This window comes from Spermophilus citellus (assembly GCF_964194105.1).
Source record: "Spermophilus citellus genome assembly, chromosome: 18".
NCBI lineage: Eukaryota > Metazoa > Chordata > Mammalia > Rodentia > Sciuridae > Spermophilus > Spermophilus citellus.
The window spans coordinates 4,734,717-4,753,510 of NC_138200.1; the positions used below are offsets into that span (position 1 = coordinate 4,734,717).

The 18,794-nt window shown below is 44.3% G+C and overlaps 2 protein-coding genes across 2 annotated transcripts; both read left to right on the forward strand.

Moving 5' to 3' along the window:
- Nucleotides 1-4,025: 4,025 nt before the first annotated feature.
- On the forward strand, nucleotides 4,026-4,964 carry LOC308638121 (vomeronasal type-1 receptor 4-like; the record flags this gene model as incomplete). Its single annotated transcript, XM_081275201.1, has 1 exon — nucleotides 4,026-4,964. One exon carries the CDS (start codon nucleotides 4,026-4,028, stop codon nucleotides 4,962-4,964), a length of 939 nt encoding a protein of 312 aa, XP_081131327.1.
- A 12,453-nt stretch (nucleotides 4,965-17,417) lies between these two features.
- On the forward strand, nucleotides 17,418-18,365 carry LOC308637329 (vomeronasal type-1 receptor 4-like; the record flags this gene model as incomplete). The annotated part of the gene is made up of 1 exon (XM_081273640.1): nucleotides 17,418-18,365. The coding sequence occupies one exon, from the start codon at nucleotides 17,418-17,420 to the stop codon at nucleotides 18,363-18,365; it is 948 nt and encodes a 315-aa protein (XP_081129766.1).
- Nucleotides 18,366-18,794: the final 429 nt, after the last annotated feature.

Sequence of the window (18,794 nt, forward strand, 5' to 3'; positions counted from 1 at the left end):
CAATCAGTGTACAATATACACACATATCAGGTCTGCCTTGGTACACATTAAATACACACACCTTTGTTTCTCAGTCATACTTTAAAGAAGCAGGGCAGGTGGGGGGGGAATCTGTAAGCATTTTCCCCAGATCACAAAGATGGGCTCAGTTCTCCACCCTGTGAGCTGGAGCCAAGGCTGAAACTCCACCAATCTCCCTCATCCGTGAATCCATTTGAGACCCACATCAGCCCCATATATACCTGCATCCTGTGACCTACATTCACTCTTCTGTGATTCCTGTCCCAGGGGCCTCAGGACAGCCCTTCTACCCGCCATTACCTCAAAAAGACCCATCACCAGCGTCCTCCTTTCTATTGTCTTTTATCCATTCCCAATTCTAATATCTTGGTCCCTCCCCATAACCTCTGTATCCTACACAAACCAATGTCCAAGGTGCAACTCTCACCATCCTCCACTTCCAATTCAAACCCTAGATCAATTGCAGTCAATCCCATCCTCCTCCACTTTTCTCCCTGGTGACTCCACTTTGTCTTACTTCTTGTAGGGATGTGTGTTTTAATTCACTGTGTTTCCGCTGGTGTCTTTGCATGTCCTCCAGCTCTGCCATGTTGTTAAAACTGTGGCCTCCAAGAAAGTCTTGGAATCCAGGAGCAGGTGTCCTTCTCTGGATTTTCCTGTTTATCTTGCTATCTGGCCTCCTTTGCTCTCTCTGCCCAGTATCTCCACCAGCTTCCTCATTGCCCTGTCTCTACTGTGTCACCATGAAGGCCCATTAGCTCTCTCCAGCCTTACCCTCCTTTTCTGACACTCTAGGTCTCCTTTGGATCCATACAGACACTCAGGACAACCCACCCCATGTGAAGTCACAATTTTCCACCACAGGGATACATTGATGCCTCCGAGACATTAATCTTCTATGACTTTCACCAAGCAGTGACCCTCACCTTTGTTCACACTCGCTCCCAGTCTCCAGATGCCCATTCATTCCTGTGTCACCATGTACCCATGACTCTACTGTCTGGTAGGAACTTGTCCTTAGTGTCCCTACCTCGTTGCCCCCTGTGTGCCCAAACTCCACCATAATCATGAGCTGTTTCTGGGTATTTAAGGAGATTTGCTCCCCCACCTTCTCTCTTTTGCCCTGTCTTTCCACAGCATCCCAGCTTGTCCCCATGCCCGCCTTCCCCTCATCCTCTGTCATCCCCTAGCTTAGCAGTTCCATCTCAGACACCTAGGTAGTGTCACCATCCAGAATGCTCCAGTTGGTCTTGCCCTCCGTGGTACTTATCACAGCAGTTATTAAGACGATTTACTATAAATGTGGACCTAGGAGGTTGAGAGGGATTACAGAAAAAGGCAGGGGGGCTCCTTTTCTTCTTGAGGCCCTTGAATTACTGAGTAGCAGTGGCAGATCTTGTGGTTATAGAAGGGGTAGCTTTGTCCTGTCCAGCAATCGGTTCCTGCTGCTGCTGTTGATTATGGACTCATTTAGAATTCTGTGTCTTGTACTGATGTGCTGGGTCTGCCCACTGTCAATAATGGAGATTGGTATTGGTAGAATATATTTATCTACAAAATTTTGGCATGAATTGGCAATGAGTTGTGCCAATGAGTCCAAGTTCACTGACTTGAATTTGTGCCAATGAGTCCAATGACTTCAAGGTGAATTATGACTATCACATTTTTTTTTTCTTTAAGTTGTATCTGTTAAAATTTTTTTCCCAGGTATTTAGTCTCTTTCCATCTCCCTGATAATGATGTAACTGATGGTGCTACTAAAGGAAATGAAGAATAGTAATTTACTACCCTTGAAGTAGAAACCTCTCAGGGAAGCAAGGAACAGAGTGGGATGTGCACAGCTCACTGCCCATTCTGCACTTGACAAGACACAGGGTTTTCTACTTCCTTGGAGACCCTGTCTCCCTCCAGGGACCAGGGATAAATAAGGTCCTCTCCAAACACTCCAGAATTCCCTGAAGAGAAGTTAGGAAGAACTTGTAATTGTTTTTGATCAGTGTCACCAGGGGAGGAAGTTTCCAGCAGTGTCCTCAGCTCCCCCAGCCTGCACACCCATTGCTGCCACAGGCACAGTGATAATTGCAGGTCTGAGTGGAGGTGAGGTCACAGAGTCAAGGACTCATATCTCAGGAGCTGTCCACCTAGTCAGAGAGGCCTCTGCACTAAGATTGCCATCCTGGTAAAATAAAGAATCCAGTGTGTTATCCAACGTCAGCCTGCAGCAGAGTCTGAGAGGGAACACCCCCTTCAAGAATCTGGGTAAGTGGTTGTGTCAGAAAAAGGCATTCTGGTTTGAACCCCATAGAATGCCAGAGCCACCCAGGAAGTAGATCAGTTCTGTGGGAGCAGATCAGATGGTGAAGGTGCATGGAGTTCCAGCCATATTCCTAGTCTCTCGTGGCTCCTAATCTAACTTAATGTGATTCACTGAGAATCACATTAAGTTAGATTCATATTTTCCATGTGAAAATGAAGTGTGACTTTTAAAGTGTATGAATCTTCAGTCGGTGTGCTGCTAAGCCTCCAGAAGAAGATTTCTACCTGAAACCTTCAGGATTGCTGGAGCTGAACCTTAGTCTCCCCACGCCTGATGTATAGAGTAGAAAGAATTTACAGGAATCCTCCCTCATCCTGGGTAGAAAATGTATCTGACTAGTTATTGTTTGAGCAGGAATTTTTCATTAACTCTGGGCTGATACCATTAGTGGATTTGGTGACTGTACCAATCTTGCTGTCATCAGCAGTCTATGATTATCATGACACTGTTTCCCTCTTAATGTGATAAGAAACATGTATAGAAAATGGATCCTAAATATTGTGGGTTTCCAACACCACCTTTCAGACATAATATCTTCTTGCTTTCACTGGTTTAATCATATCCCCCTGATTGTAGCATACATAACATCAGGTCTAGGAGTTTGATAGTGAAGGAGGCAGCGAGTGTGCAGGGGTCAGATAGGAGATTGAATCACCTTCTGCTCAGATTTTCTGTGATTCTAAATTGGCTCTAAGTGAAAATTCTGAAATATCTGCATTTGAATGACAGGTGATAATCTGGTATTTGAATTTTTAAAAGCACAACATCATGCTCCACATGTGCCAGACTGCACCAGGTTTCTTCTGATATCACTCAACAATCTTGCTTCCTTGAAATAGTTGCACTTGAATCGGGTGTTAATTAACTCAGGAGTGTAATCTCTGAAATCCGTAATGCCTTGGCTTCTCCTCTCTCTCATCACATGATCTGGTCACATGTGCTAAAGCTCTTGGTGTGGATTGTGGTTCTTGGACCAGTCCTGTGGTAGATGCCATTGTACTTGGTTCCTAACCCCCAAAGTGGTCCTGAAGTGGAGCCAGTGTGGCCTCATGCACATAACCAGTCAGATGCCTGTGGTGATCTTGTTCCCTCACTTCACCTGCCTTCAAGAGAACGTGTAAATGTTCCCTCATAAGATATACTGGCTGATAAAATGAATCTTTTCAAGAGAATGGGAACTTGTTACAACAAAAATGTATAAATGCCACTAGCTTAGATGGTAATTGTAATGTTAAAAAAAAAGTAAATCTAGAACTGTGTTGTTTGCAAACCCCCTTGATAGCTTCAGGGAGGTCTGATGTTTCACTGTACTGTCTCTGTTACCACTGAACAAGTTCCAAGAGCTCTCTGCCCTGAGCCAGTGTGAATTTAGGCAAATACCTAACCTCTGCATGCCTGAATTCTTGTAATTATTCAATGTCATCTCAGCACTTGCCTCATGATTGTGAGGACTGAAGAAGTCACCATATTCTACCTGCACAGCAGGGATTGACCCACGCTTCATGCTTTTAACTACTTACACAAAACTTATTAGACCAATCTAGAAAAACAAAAACATGAAGCATATGTTCACAGTGGGAACTCTTCAGTGTGGGCAAAGCTGGGTTTTGGTTGACAGGACATGTGCAGCCCAGGCCTCCTCTTCCCCTGCAGGACTCTCTGGATGGGACAGCAGGGACCTGGCAGGATGGCAGCCAGCGATGTGGCTCTAGGAATCATCTGCCTGTCATACACTGTGGTTGGAGCTCTGGGCAATTCCTGTCTTCTCCTCCATTACCTGGGCCTTTACTTCACTGGGTGCAGGGTAAGACACACAGACTGGATTCTTCAGCACTTGGTTGTGGCCAACTTGTTAACTCTCCTGTGTAAAGGAGTTCCCCAGACAGTGGCAGCTTTTAGTTTGAAATATTTCCTCAGTGATGTTGGATGCAAGCTGCTTTTCTATCTTCACAGGGTGGGCAGGGGTGTGTCCATTGGCAGCACCTGCCTCCTGAGCATCTTTCAGGCCGTGAAGATTAGTTCTAGGAACTCCAGGTGGGCAGAACTTAAAATGTCCATTTGCAAGTATATTGACTCCTCTGTGTACCTGAGCTGGCTCCTGTACCTGCTTCTAAATATTGTTGTTCTTATGTACACGACTGGGAACAGAAACAACAAAAACAGCACAAGCCTGAAAGATTTGGGATACTGTTCTACCATTCAGTACAACGTAACTATACAATCACTATTTGCAGCATTGGTATCATTCCCTGATGCCCTGTGCATGGGGCTCATGCTCTGGGCCAGCAGCTCCATGGTGCTCATCCTGTACAGGCACAAGCAGAGAATGCAGTACCTTCAAAAGACCAGCTCCCCCAGGTCCTCCCCTGAGTCCAGAGCCACCAAAACCATCCTCCTCCTGGTGAGCACCTTTGTCTCATTTTACACACTTTCATGCATCTTTCAGATTTATGTGGGTATTATGTCTAATCCCAACTTGTTCCTGGTGAACACAGCCACAATAGTTTCTGGGTGTTTCCCAGCTGTCAGCCCCTTCCTTCTCATGGATAGGAACTCCAGTGCACCCAGGCTCTGCCTTGCATGGATAAGGAATAGGAAAACCTCTGATATCACGAGGAATATGTAAATTGTAAGCTTTTGCACAATAACATTAGGTCTAGGAGTTTGATAGTGAAGGAGGCAGTTAGGAAATCACATCACCTTCTGCTCAGTTTTTCTGTGATTCTAAATTGGCTCTAAGTGAAAATTCTGAAATATATGCATTTGAATGACAGGTGATAATCTGGTATTTGAATTTTTAAAAGCACAACATCATGCTCCACATGTGCCAGACTGCACCAGGTTTCTTGAGATATCATTCACCAATCTTGCTTCCTTGAGATAGTTGCATTTAAGTCAGGTGTTAATTAACTCAGGAGTGTAATCTCTGAAATCCGTAATGCCTTGGCTTCTCCTCTCTCTCATCACATGATCTTGTTTCATTTGCTAAAGGTTGTTTATTTATTCTTACCCACAAAATTGTAAGAACAGTAATCCAAAGTCATATACCATAAGAATGGTGACTTATAAATATTTATTTGTGTATTATAACTCTGTGTGTATGTGTTTGTGTGTGCACGCTTATGTTCATGCATATCACTAGGATTAAGTTTATCAGACATCAAGCAATATTTCTGGATCAATAGATATAACAAATATAAATTTTAGATTTAAATATAAAACTACAAGTTGGCAAAATCCTTCACCATAAAATTGACTCATGTTTTCCAACTCTTTTGATTGATTAACTTGTTTAAACATGTGGAATGTGTTTTTCATTTATCTATTCTTATGTTTATGTTTGAGCTATGTCTCTTGATGATAATGTCGATGCAAGCATTTTCAAAGAGTATTTTCCCTTGCACAATGGGTATCAATGGTCTAGTAGTGGTCTATTTTAAGATGTTTTAATTTTTCTATTTCTTCTGTGTAATTTTTATAATGCTGCATTTCATCTTTTCCAAAGTTGATAAGAATGTAAATTTATGTAATATATTTATTGTCCACTTGAGAATGTATGACATTGAAAACTAATATATTTTGGTTATAGCTGATTTTTAAGTCACTGACATGTATCTTTAAAATACATGTAAAAGATGGGTAAAATTTCTGTACAAGATGGGTATGCCTCAATTACCTTACAGAAGCTAAACACACTCCCCAGTGTGGAGCTCCTGTGTGGAAAACAGCATCCTCATTCTCTAATATGCCTTGTCTTTCCTCTTCCATAAGTATCACCAAGAGTGACTCACAGGTGACATCTGACAGGTAGATCACATTCACCTCTTTCATAGTTTATATAGACAAACAAGTGCAATATGGACTCTTGTATGTTGACTTTGAAAATTCTAAGAGTTTAAAGTACATATTTTCCCCTGTTGGTGTTAGAATTCAAGTGCAGGAATATCACTTAACCCTAGTGTTCCTCTCCTGATGCACATGTGCTTTGCTTTGGTTATGATTTATTTGTTTTTTTCCCCCCAAGTTCCATGTGTTGGAAGATTTGCCCCAGTGTGATGTGTTGGGTGTGGAGGCTTTGAAAAGCTAAGGCAAGGAGAAGGGGCTTGGGTAATGGAGCAGTCACCCTTGGAGGGATAAATGCTGATCTCCTGGAGTATGGAGATCATTTTACACACTAATGGGTGGTCCTACAGCAAGTGCCGGTGTCTCCACGGTCTCGCTCCCTGTCCTGCCCTGTGGTCTCTTCTGCCTGTGCTCCCACCATTGTGATTCCATCTGCTGTGAGGGACTCATCAGAGCTGAGCAGACACCACATTCTTTAATCTCCAGAACTGTAGATCAATGCATTTATTTTCTTTACCAGGTGTTGCATAGGCATTTGGTTATGCAGGAGAAACAAATCAATACAACATATGAGTGCCTTTCAGTTTGGAGCATCATGATCTGCATTGACATGTGGGATCTGCAACATGATTTGATGACACTTGCAGGAGTTTCTGCGGGGTGTACATGTAGAGGTGCCCTTTTAGGTCAGAGTTGACACATACTCAGCTTTAGGGTATATTGCCAATAATGTTACTGAGTGTTTATATGAGTTTCAACCCATTAGGTGCTTCTGTTTTTATTTTTAAGGAAGAAGATTCTTTTATTAATCATACCATGCAATTAACATGAAATCCTATTTTAATGCAACTAGAATGTGTAATGCTGTTATAAAATTATATTTCTCACATTTATTTGTGAAGAAAATGTCACACATTGTTGATAGGGGCCGACAGATGTGAGTGATGGGAACACAAAGTTAAGGGAATAATTCCATAAATGGGCTCACTCTGCTGACCCCCTTATGGTTTATTTTCCAAGAAGAAATTCACCAGAAGCCCTTCCTGGCTTAAGTGAAAAGGATACATTACATTCCTCAGCACACTACCTATTATCTGTAGGAGAAATTTAGACTTGAAATAATGTGCATAAAAGGAACCCAAACTACAATGAAGGGGGAGCCTTTTGTGACTCTTTTCACACCTCAGATCCTGAAATTCAGGAGATAAGGCTTATTTCTCCTAACCATAAAATCTGTAAGAATGCATAGTTAGAGATCCAATTAGAACTGGTTAACATGGGCCAAGGTGACCTAGAGTTGTCATGACAAAGGGGACTTAAAAGTCGATGTCATCCTGCTGTCAGTCAAATGTCAAGGATGGAGCTGGTATAACTCTCTGGAGACTTCTCTGGAATCCCCAATGAAAGTGGAGAGCAGGAGAAGCAGGCTCTCTTCTTCCTCTCTGAGAGGACTGACATGTCAGAAATGGTTCTGACTTAAGCAGAAGAATGGGGCAAAATAACCGGGAGGTGACAAGCAACTTGAAGGTTGAAGAGGGAACTGCTTTATTGCGGGGGAACTCAGCGGGAACTGAGTGGGCACTCAAGGTAGCAAGAGCCGCTTTATTTCAAAACAGCAGAGGTATATATACCTAACTGATTACACACAGCTTGACTCAATTAGAATCATCTAGATACAGCAGTCAGCCAATAAGGAATCCTCACCATCTTAATGGCTCGGTGGCGTTGCCTCACAAACCATTCCTCCTAGCAAACTGCCAGGCGCCATCTTTCCTTGGTTGTGGCCTTCAACAGAGGAGGTCTTTATGCTGCCTCAGTTTCCTGGACGACCCCCACCCTGTAATACCATGAGATCCCCTCCCACAGTGTAGGCATTCTGTCTCTTCTCACTTAAATCTCATTCTGCTCACTTTTCCTCTTCATTATGGTCTATGGGTTTTATTTTTCAAATTTGTAAGAAAAAAAACATAAGGAATTGGTGAGGCCTGCAGCTGCACAAACCCCATTGAGGTGAGTCAAGATTCATCTCAAAAACTCCATTTTCATCATGACCATTCTTGGTGTTATGGAGTAATTTTAGCAGAATTGTCAAAAAACAGTAAAGAGCAATTAACAGATACTCTTTTATTTTTATGCCAATTTCTTGTTGTTTGACTTCTACAGCTTTGTAGCATTTTTCTTTAGTGGGTTACAGTTACACATACTGTTGTTGGGGTATCCTTCGACACAATCATACAAGCTGGAATATCATTTGCTCAACATTGCTAAGACACAGTTAGAAAGGCAACCACCAAATCCCAGGTGGTAAGGGGCCAGCGTCAGAGGGCTGAGTGGTTAAGTAGTGAGACTGTGTTTCTACTGGAGCCGCTGCCTCAGGGCTCCTTTTCATTGAGAGACATGGCTCCCAAAGGGCTCCAGACCATCAGCACATTTCTCCCGAAGTAACAGATACTCGATTGCTCAAGATCCAATTAGTTTTCTTTCCCATTTTTATACTTCCAAAGCAGAGATGAATGCCTTTGTCTTTTTCACCCAGGGAGGCAAATATGGAATGCAGCCATTGCAAGTCTTTTTAAGTTGTAATGAACCAAGGAAACAAATTATTATCAAAAGTGTTTCTGAAGATTTTTAATATTTAAAATAGCAGTCTTCTGTGTAATTTCTCAAAACCACCTTTCTATTTTTGTATGCAACTCGATGACTCCAACATATTTGATATTTGATCTTCACTTTAGAAATTTCTTTTTTTTTTTTTTGTGGTGCTGAGGCTTGAACCCAGGGCTTTGTGCATGCAAGGCAAGCACTCTACCAACTGAGCTATAGTCCCAGTCCTAGAAATTTCTTAAACCAACCAATGTTTTCTGTGAATAAGGCTGAGAAGTTATGGTCTCAAAAATTTGTACATATAAAGCAATTTTAAGTTTTGTTTTCACTGACCTGAAGAACTTTTTCCACTTCTGAGCCCAGGAAAGCATATACATGTATGAACTTGCAAGTGTTTGTGTAAATAGGTGAGCTAATTTACCAGTAGAATAAAGCTAGACACTGAGGACACACATGTGAGGTGCAGCATGGTCCTCCCTGGACACCCAGCTCTGCGTCAAGGAGGCGGGAGCCTGTGCTGCAGATGGCACCAGGCCATAGGAAGGTCCCCCTCTTCTGTGAACCTGCATCACCAGGTCCGCCCAGCACAGCTACGTGCCCATCTGCTTCCCCTGCAGCCCTGGCTCTCAGGTAACATCTGCCAGAATTGAGAGGTCCTTGGTTCAAGGCTGTTGGCAACGTTCTAGATTACTCTTCGTCCTTACCGGCAGGACACATCAACGTGGGCAGCGAACCTAGATGGGGAGGAATGAAGGGACAAGAGACACGAAAGGTGACAGCAAGATAGGAGTTCTGATCAAGTTGCAAACTTTTATTGTTCACACAGGGGTATTTATGTGCTGGGGATGGGGGAGCTCTCTTATCGGCAGTTGCTGGATGTCTTCATAAGGCAGGATGTCTCAGGGAGGTAGATGGCTGCAGGATGTCTCCCAGGTGGGATGTCTCCCAGGGGGCTGTTTCTTGTAACTGTCAGGCTATTCTTTGAAGGAGAACTCCCTTCTAGTCCCTGGCACCTCTGAACTTTGTATTAATCCTGGTATCAAATGAGCATCAAGAATTCAGGAATGGCTTCTTCTGTATCCCTGTGCCTCTGCACTCCCTGAAGAGCAGCCCTCCACCTTCACTCCAGCCTCTCTCCACTTCCTGATGGCTTGGACTCCCTCTCCAAGGAACTCTGGTTCCATGCCAGCTGTGAGTGGTACAGTGTCCACGTGGCTCTGAGGCTGTGTGAGCACCGTGGTCATCAGGTCCAGAGACATCTGCCAGCTCACATTGTCTGTCAAGCTCTGGATGCTGGTTGTAGGCCACCTACCCCTTTCCCAGATGCTGCAGGGGATAGAACAGCGCTATCCAAGTGGCATCTTCTTCAGCCTGTTTTCTGAAAAGATGGACATCCTGCTGGTTCTCCTCTTCCTGTGTGTGTACAGGCCCTCTTCACCTTCCTTGTCCCATGGAATCAAGTGTCTGGATGCTGCTGGAAGGACCTTCTCAATTACTGCAACAGCCCTGGAGCTGGTGACAGCCTGTGGCCTGCAGCATGTGGGAGAAGCCACTCCCTGGACCTGTTGGTGGGGAGGATGGCCACCAAGGAGCCAGAACTCAGAGGGGTGCCAGGTGTTCCTCTGCATAACAAGAGAACATTGAGTGGTCTTCTTTTCTTTAATTTTTTTTTCTGCCATGACACCTGACTCTAAGGTGTTCTCTCTCTTTTAATCAGACATCAACTTATACCTCTAAAGTTTACACCAGGAATCCATTCTGATTCTCCTTGTTACATACATTCATAGTGATTTAGTGTTTTATAAAGTAAACAAAACATTTCAATATGTTCTGAGAATGTTGATTTGACGCTCTGTCCTCACCTGTCACTGCCTCACCCAGGATGGCACCCCTTCCCTTCTGAGCTGACTCCTGTCCAGGCTCCTCCTTCCCCCTCTCCTGACTCCCTCAGTCCTATCAATGTCTGGGCACCACACATTCAAGGTTAGACCTGGGGTCTAATGTCCTCAGTGGGAGAGGATCCGGGGAAGACTGTGGGTAGGAGCCCCAGGACTTTGTCTCCACACAGACACGGCTTCACTGCCACAGATGTGGGATGTGATGATCCTCCAGGAACTGCCTGGAGGACACTGAGGGCTTGACACTCCAGGACACAGCTTGAGTGGACACGAAAATTAATTTCAGTTTTTTTGGATCTTGGCACAGCCGCATCCACACATCCCACCCATCCTGAGTCATCAGCCATGCATATGGGCTCCTGACACAGCCTACCCTCACCTTGTAGAGGACAGGCTGGGCTATGGGAACCCTGTGTGTCCACTAGGGACCTGTGCTGTCATTGCTGGTTGACAAGTTATTCTCTCACCTGCTGACACAGAGGCAGGCAGCCAGGTCACATCCTCCCCAGGCATTACAATATACTTTTTTTTCTCACCTGCAATTCAAAGGGCAACTGTCTTTTTGTTTTTCATCACCTGATCCTATTTTCCTCATTCTCCATTTGTATCTCAGTCATTCTAGAGCCCTTGAATATAACATAGAATTTAGACCTTCATTGTTCAAGCACAGAGCAAGACGCTGTCCCAGGTGGGGCTGAGAGACCTTAAGTTGACACCTCAGGTCCACCCCATCTCTTATACAGAGAGAATACAACAACAACACACACACACACACACACACACACACAGAGAGAGAGAGAGAGAGAGAGAGAGAGAGAGAGAGAGAGAGAGAATAAACCAACCAACTTTTGTAGTAGAAGATTTGATCTCGGGATCCAGGTATTATTATTTGCATACATCTAGTTTTCTATCATTTTTTGCATCTCTGTTTCCCTTTATCTCTTATTATGTGTCTTTGTCTGACTCTTTTTATCTGAGTGTCTCTCCTTGTATGTAAGTGTGTCTTTTTTAATGCTCCATAGTTTTAATACAATCTTATTTGTTATTTTGTGCATTGTTAGTGTTTTGTATGCAATATTTTCTTATTCTTAGAACACTGAATTTGACTTTTCTAAAACTGTTTATGTTTTCTTAATTATTTACTGTGGAAGTCCACTCACAATTGGTGTATGTGTGATGGTGCTGAAGACTCACATTTTCATTGAGCTCTTTGGCGGCCAGGACTGCGTGCAGTGGGGCTGAGAAAGTACAGACACGAGCCAGGCCCCAGCAAGGCCAGGCCAACTCCTGTGGAAACAGAGGAAAAACAGAACTACCTGATAACGAGACATCCACTGCCTGGTACCCACCCCCACAAAAAAGGCCCAGTAACCATATTGGACCATGAGGAGCTGTGGACACTGGGTGCCTTACCCAGGATGGAGTTGGAGGCTGGCTGCCTTAAGTGGGTCTGTATGAGCTTCAGGCCAGCAGCCAGTCTCCTGGGCCCCTCCTTAGGATCCTTCCCCTTTGGGAGCTCTGCTTGCTTTCTGTTTCTCTATTAAACCCTGTTGCTTTGCTCCCACCTCCGTGTGTGTGGATCTCATTCCTTGAATTTGTGAGACAAAGAATCCACCCTCTGCTCTGTGCTTCGCCACCTGAAGGTTTTTCTGATAAGCTCTCTTCTAACAGCGTAGCCTTCAATTCAGGTTCTGTGTGAGTCTCTTTGCCAGCTGTGAATCAGAGGATTCATTTTGTTTGCTCTAAATTCTTGTTATTTGCAGTTTTGGTGATGACGGGTGGCCTTGCCCATTGGGGAAGACTGGACTTACAACAAGCAAATTCTAGAGATAAAATTGGGCTCCCAGAACATGTGATTTGTATGAAAGTTCACCTGTCCAGACCTGTATGTAAAACATGCCAAAGGGCACATATATAAGATGACTAGTTCAGAAGATCTAAGGTCCAAGAAGTTATCATTGATATAGTATAGTTTAGTTTTTTCTCTTTTTCTGAGGAGTGGGGTTACTGGGTGATTAAACTGTGGGACTCAACCACTAAGCCACATCCACAGTCCTTTTTAAAAAACTGTTGTGACAGGTTCTTACTAAGTTGTTTAGGGCCATGCTGAGTTGCAGAGGCTGGCTTCCAACTTGCAATCCCCCTGCCTCAGCGTCCCATGTTGCTGGGATTACAGCTGGACACCCCTACACCTGGCATGATGGTAGTATATTTTAGTTATTATTTTGCCAATAAATAGATTAGAACTGTTTTTGTCAAAGTGGGACATATGGGAATCTTTGAGAGAGATAATTTATTCAACCCAGTAACCACTTTGCCATGCACCTTAAGGTGTCACATTGTCTACCATGACACACACCGGAGAACTTACTTGTTTCCGATATTGGACAGCACACCTTGGTAGATATCTATTCTAAAGAAGATATGCAAAAAGGACATCCATAATAAGATGCTCAGGATCTCCAATCACCAGGGAAATATATAAAGCCATGCAGAGATGTTACCACACAAGTGTTAGAATGAATGATTCCAAAAGGCGAGAAATCAAGAACTGGGAAACACATGGAGAACAGAGCACCTCGTCCCCTGTAGGAGACTATGTAGCCACCATGGAACACAAAGATCTCTCTGAAAATTGAGGATGAAACATGTATGTGGTGCAGCAATCTCACGTCTGGGAGTGTGACTGAAGGGAACGAATTTCTATCTCAAAGGGACAACTGCAAGTACCTGTTCCTTGCAGAACTACTCATAATAGCCCAAACATAGAAGTAACCTACATGTCCACCAGGGGATGTGGGGGTACAGAAAATGTTGCGAATATCATTGAGCCTCCTAAATAGGGAAATACTGCACTGACAGGACATAAATGAACCTGGGGGTGGTGCAAGAGGTGACTTTATTTAAATACAAGTGTCTTATGACCTCACTCTTGTAGAGAACTCCACAGAAACAGAGTGGATTGAGGGTTGAAAAGAGGTGGGTAGTAAGGGACATGGGGGTTGGCCAAAATTCCATTATGACATAAATGAGCTCTGGGGATCCGTTACACAGCATGGACCCTGCACTAGTAGAACTGTGTTGTGTTCTTGAAATTTGCTAAGATCCCGAGTGTCCTCACCACACACTTGGTGGCCATGGTGGTGGTGGTATATTAACTAACACGACTGTAGTGATCTCTGCACAGTGTACTTCACAAGTTTCCTGTTGTGCACCTTAAATGAACCACCCAGCTCACCTCCACCTGCCCCCACAAATTCCATATCCTGTGTCTGGCATTCCCGTGCCCTGTATCTACTCCAAGATCCAACACTTAGCCCATTCCCTGTGTTGGCTGCACAACACCCTCAGTCCCATGGTGCTTAACCTTCAGGTACCTCAGCTCCTCCATGAACAGCATGTGTACCCCTGACCACTACCCACCACCCTCTAGAGCCTGCAGGCAGTCCCACCTATCTGCTCTTCCCTGGGCCTCCCTTTATTCCTCTCCATTCTCTAATTATGTATAAGGTATGCTTTGGGGGAAATCTATTTATTCCACCTGGATCCCAGCTACTTTCTGGATCGAGATTCACTCCTTGATGATGTTCTTTTTGCCACATCACTTTGACAGCTTTGAAATGCTACAGCTTTTCCAGGAATTTATCCCAACATCTAAAAGTTTTCCTATATCTGTATCTCTTCTGTACTCAAATCAAATTTTCATATAAAATTGGACTTTCCTATAAGCCAAGAGAAAAAAAAAAGAATTTCTAGGTCTCTCAAATATTCCCCAGAGGATTCAGATTCACAGAAAACCTCTGTCTCATGTGGAATTCTTGGAGGATATTAAATGGGTGATGGAAAGAGTTACCAGGGCAATCAGGGGAAACGAAATCTGTATCTCTGTGTAATAATAGTTTTAGCTCCAAAGACCCTGTAGAGGTCTGCCCCTGAGGCCTCCTTTGTCACCCCCATTTCAGGTGATCTCCAAGACCTTCTCTTAAAAGTGGAGGCTTGAATGTTCTGACATTTTGTTCCATGGCAGTGACATTGGGGCACTTCATTTGGACTCCAAACACCCGAAGGACACAGACACAACACTGGCTTCCCTCTCCAGACCCTCCAGCCTGAACTGTTAGGAAGGTGGGACCTGATGGCCATCCAGGCAGAATACCTGACCAGGCCCTGGAATCCCCAGGGACCAGGCCTGAGTGACCTGTTCCTCCTTGCAAATCATTGACAAGCCTTGTCTTGTGTCAACACCAGGAGATAAACCAGTCTGGGACTCTCCAGGGAAGTCAATGAGAGGCTTCATCTTGGGCCCTTTTCTGGATGCTGCCTGCCTGCTCCTTCCCTCAGCTGATTTCACCCTGTGACCTTCTCCTGTAATAAGTCATACGTGGGAGCACAATACCCTTCAACTGTCCCTGAGCCCTACTGGGGAACTGCTGAACTTGAGTGTAATTTGGGAATCCTTGAACTTGCAGTTGGTGTCAGAAATGAGGGTGGCTTATGCAAAATGTGCTCCCTGTGATATCTCACTGCCTCAGCCCCAGACTGAGCTTGCTGGACACGTGAGAACTTCAGGGGCTGTGTGTGGATGTCAGAATGAATGGATGGTTTTGATCCCTGTGCCCCAAAACTTTAGGCTTCAGAAATCCAGAATAAGAATCATTCCATATTGAATGGAGAGATGACCTTAAGATCATGAATTCAGTAGACCATCAGGGAGGGAATATGGAAATGGGCTTCTCAACCCAGAGGGAAATTTCACTTCAACTCACATGGGTAAAGCTGAAAAACTTGAGTATTAGCAGTTGTTCTTCTATGACAAAACCCCAGAGGTTGGATACAGTATACAGCACAGATGGTTATTTATTTCACTTTCAGGGTTTTTTAAAAGAATATTTTTTTATTTATAGGTGGACACAATGTTTATTTTATTATTATTATTTTTAAATGTGGTGCTAAGTATAGAACCCAGTGCCTCATGCATGCTAGGCAAGCGCTCTGCTTCTGAGCCCTAACTCAAACCCACTTTCAGCGGTTTTGAGCATGACACCACCATCAGTTTCTCTGTGGCCCTCAGGATAGCAGATGGTATGGGACTCTCTGTGAGAGGGACAGATGACATGGTGAGTTTGAAAGCCAGAGACAAGCTGGGGCCAGTCCTCTCTTTCATAACAACCCTCTTGAGAACTAGCCAGATCCCATGAGATCCACGTTGGTCATTTCAATTGGCAAAGACCCAGTGACCTGTCTCCACCAGGCCTCACCACCTCCTAACATGGCCACACTGGACACCAAGCTTCCAAGACAAAATCCCTGGTGGACAAACCCCAAGTGTATTGGATATTTGCAGAAATGCTAGATGTGGCCTGACAGACCCTCTGGTTCTGCGGCTGTAATTAGGGAGGAGCCCATTAATAACCTGCTCCAGTCCTTCTGTGGATGTTGGTCTGTTTCTCCTCCTGTCAGGATTGGGGGTCCGTATTGGGAGAATACATGTATCCACACTAGAGGATATCAGTTTCAATTGGATTGAGCGAGTGAGTCCAATTAACTGACTCTCATTTGTGCAGATGAATCCAGTGACTTCCAAGGTGAACACCTAGCACCACATTCTTCCTTTTCCTGGTACCTGTGTTAATATCCTTCCTATAGGTTTCTCTCTCTCCATTTCTCTGATGATACCTTCAATGATGCTGCCATTTGTTGAAATTAGGAACAGGAACCAACTAGACTTGTGGTAGAAACTTCTCAGGGAAGCAAGGAATGCAATGGGACATGCACAGCTCACTGCCAGTCCTTCACATGACAGGCCTCAGTATTTCCTGTTCCCTCCAAGTGAGACACGCTGCCTTCAGGGACCAAACACTCCAGGGTCCCCTTAAGACATGTTATGAAGAAACCTATAATTGTTTTGCTACGTGTCACCTGGGGAGAGAGTTTCCAGCAGTGTCCTCAGCTCCCCAGCCTGCATGCCCATTGCTGCTACAGGCACAGTGGTAATTGCAGGTCTCAGGGGAGGTGAGGTCACAGAGTCACAGACCCATATCTCAGGATGTGGCCACCTCCGTGCAGCACATGTCCATGTCACAGAGCTCTGTGCACTAGGATCACCATCCTGGTAAAGAGAAAGAACCTGAGGAGTAATGCACAATCAGTGTGAGAGCAGCATCTGGGAGGGAAGACCCAGCTCAGGAGTCTGGGTAAGTGATCACATCAGAAAAACGGGGGGCTGGATGGAACCCGTAGAAGCCAGAACCACAAAAGGAGAAGAAGAACTGACGAAGAATGGGATCCAGGTAGTAAAGATGAGTGGGTTCCCAGCCTCAATGCCAAACCATGACGGATCCTAATTTAACTTAATGTGATCCTCATTGACAGTGACTGTTATGGTTTAATCCAAGTGAAAAGGAAATGTGATTTTTCATGATGTACAAGGATGTTGTTTTCAATTCACTCAGCTGCTCAGTTTCTCTCATAGGGAATTCCACCCTAAATGTCTGTGATTTCTAGTGCTGGACCTACAGTCTGTCTCTGCCTGTTGTGTGGAGTAGGAGCAGCTCACAGGAATCCTCTAGTCCTGTGCAGAGAGAGAGCTGACGGTGATGCTTGGGCCAAAAGTTTTCACAGTGGGAACTCTGGAGGAGTGTGTAATTCTGGGTTTTGGTTGACAGGAAATGTACAGCCCAGGCCTCCTGTTCCCCTGCAGGACCCTCTGGATGGGACAGCAGGGACATGGCAGGATGGCAGCCAGTGATGTGGCTGTAGACATCATCTTCTTGTCACAGACTGTGGTTGGTGTTTTGGGAAATTCCTCTCTTCTCCTCCATTACCTGGTCCTTTACTTCACTGGGTGCAGGGTAAGACACACAGACTGGATTCTTCAGCACTTGATTGTGGCCAACTTGTTAACTCTCCTGTGTAAAGGAGTTCCCCAGACAGTAGCAGCTTTTGGAGTGAAAATTTTCCTCAGTGATGTTGGATGCAAGCTGCTTTTCTATCTTCACAGGGTGGGCAGGGGTGTGTCCATTGGCAGCACCTGCATCCTGAGTGTCTTCCAGGCCATTAAGATCAGCCCAGGAGACTCATGCTGTTCAGACCTTAAAGTAAATATTCATAAGTATATTGGCTCCTCCATATACCTGAGCTGGATCCTGTACCTCTTCGTGAATGTTGTTTTTCTTATATATATGACTGGGAGAAGAAGCCACAAAAACATCACAATCCTAAAAGATTTTGGATACTGTTCTGGTGTTCGTCATGACACAACCACAGACTCACTGTTTGCAGCATTGCTAACCTTCCCAGATGCCCTGTGTGTGGGGCTCATGCTCTGGGCCAGCAGCTCCATGGTGCTCATCCTGCACAGGCACAAGCAGAGAATGCAGCATCTTCACAAGACCAGCTCCCTCAGATCCTCCCCTGAGTACAGAGCCATTAAAACCATCCTCCTCCTGGTGAGCACCTTTGTCTCTTTTTACACACTTTCCTGTATATTCCAAGTTTGGTTAGCTATTATTTATAATCCCAACTGGTTTGTGGTGAGTGCAGCTGCAATCATCTCTGGGTGTTTCCCAGTCGTCAGCCCCTTTCTGCTCATGAGCAGAGACTCTACTGCATCCAGGATCCACTCTGCCTGGGTGCAGAATAGGAAGAATGCCAATCATGTGAGAAAAATATACATCATTTAGTTTTGTACAATCTCATCTCCACAGACTCTTAGTGATAAGGCAGTCACACTGTAAAAGTGCAACACATGCACACACGTTTGCATAGTGTGTTATAATGTGTGTCTCTGCATCTACCTGAGTATGTCTGACCACATTCAGATGATGTTTATTATGCATAAAATGATATTAGAAAATTTTATGTAAGTTGTACAAATTCAAGATTGTAAAATAATGCTCATTTTATAATGACAATGTGCTTTAATACAATGTTTATTTATTGGATGTTGTCTTGCCATTCTAGTTGGTTAACTGGTTAAAATGCCATGCAGATATATATATTATATATATATTTTCTAACCTAATTCAATTCTTTGATCTTAGCTATTTCTGGAGTCAGATGTGCTACTGCTGTGCCTGGGTGCCTTCTTATCTCCGTCTTTTCTCTTGGAA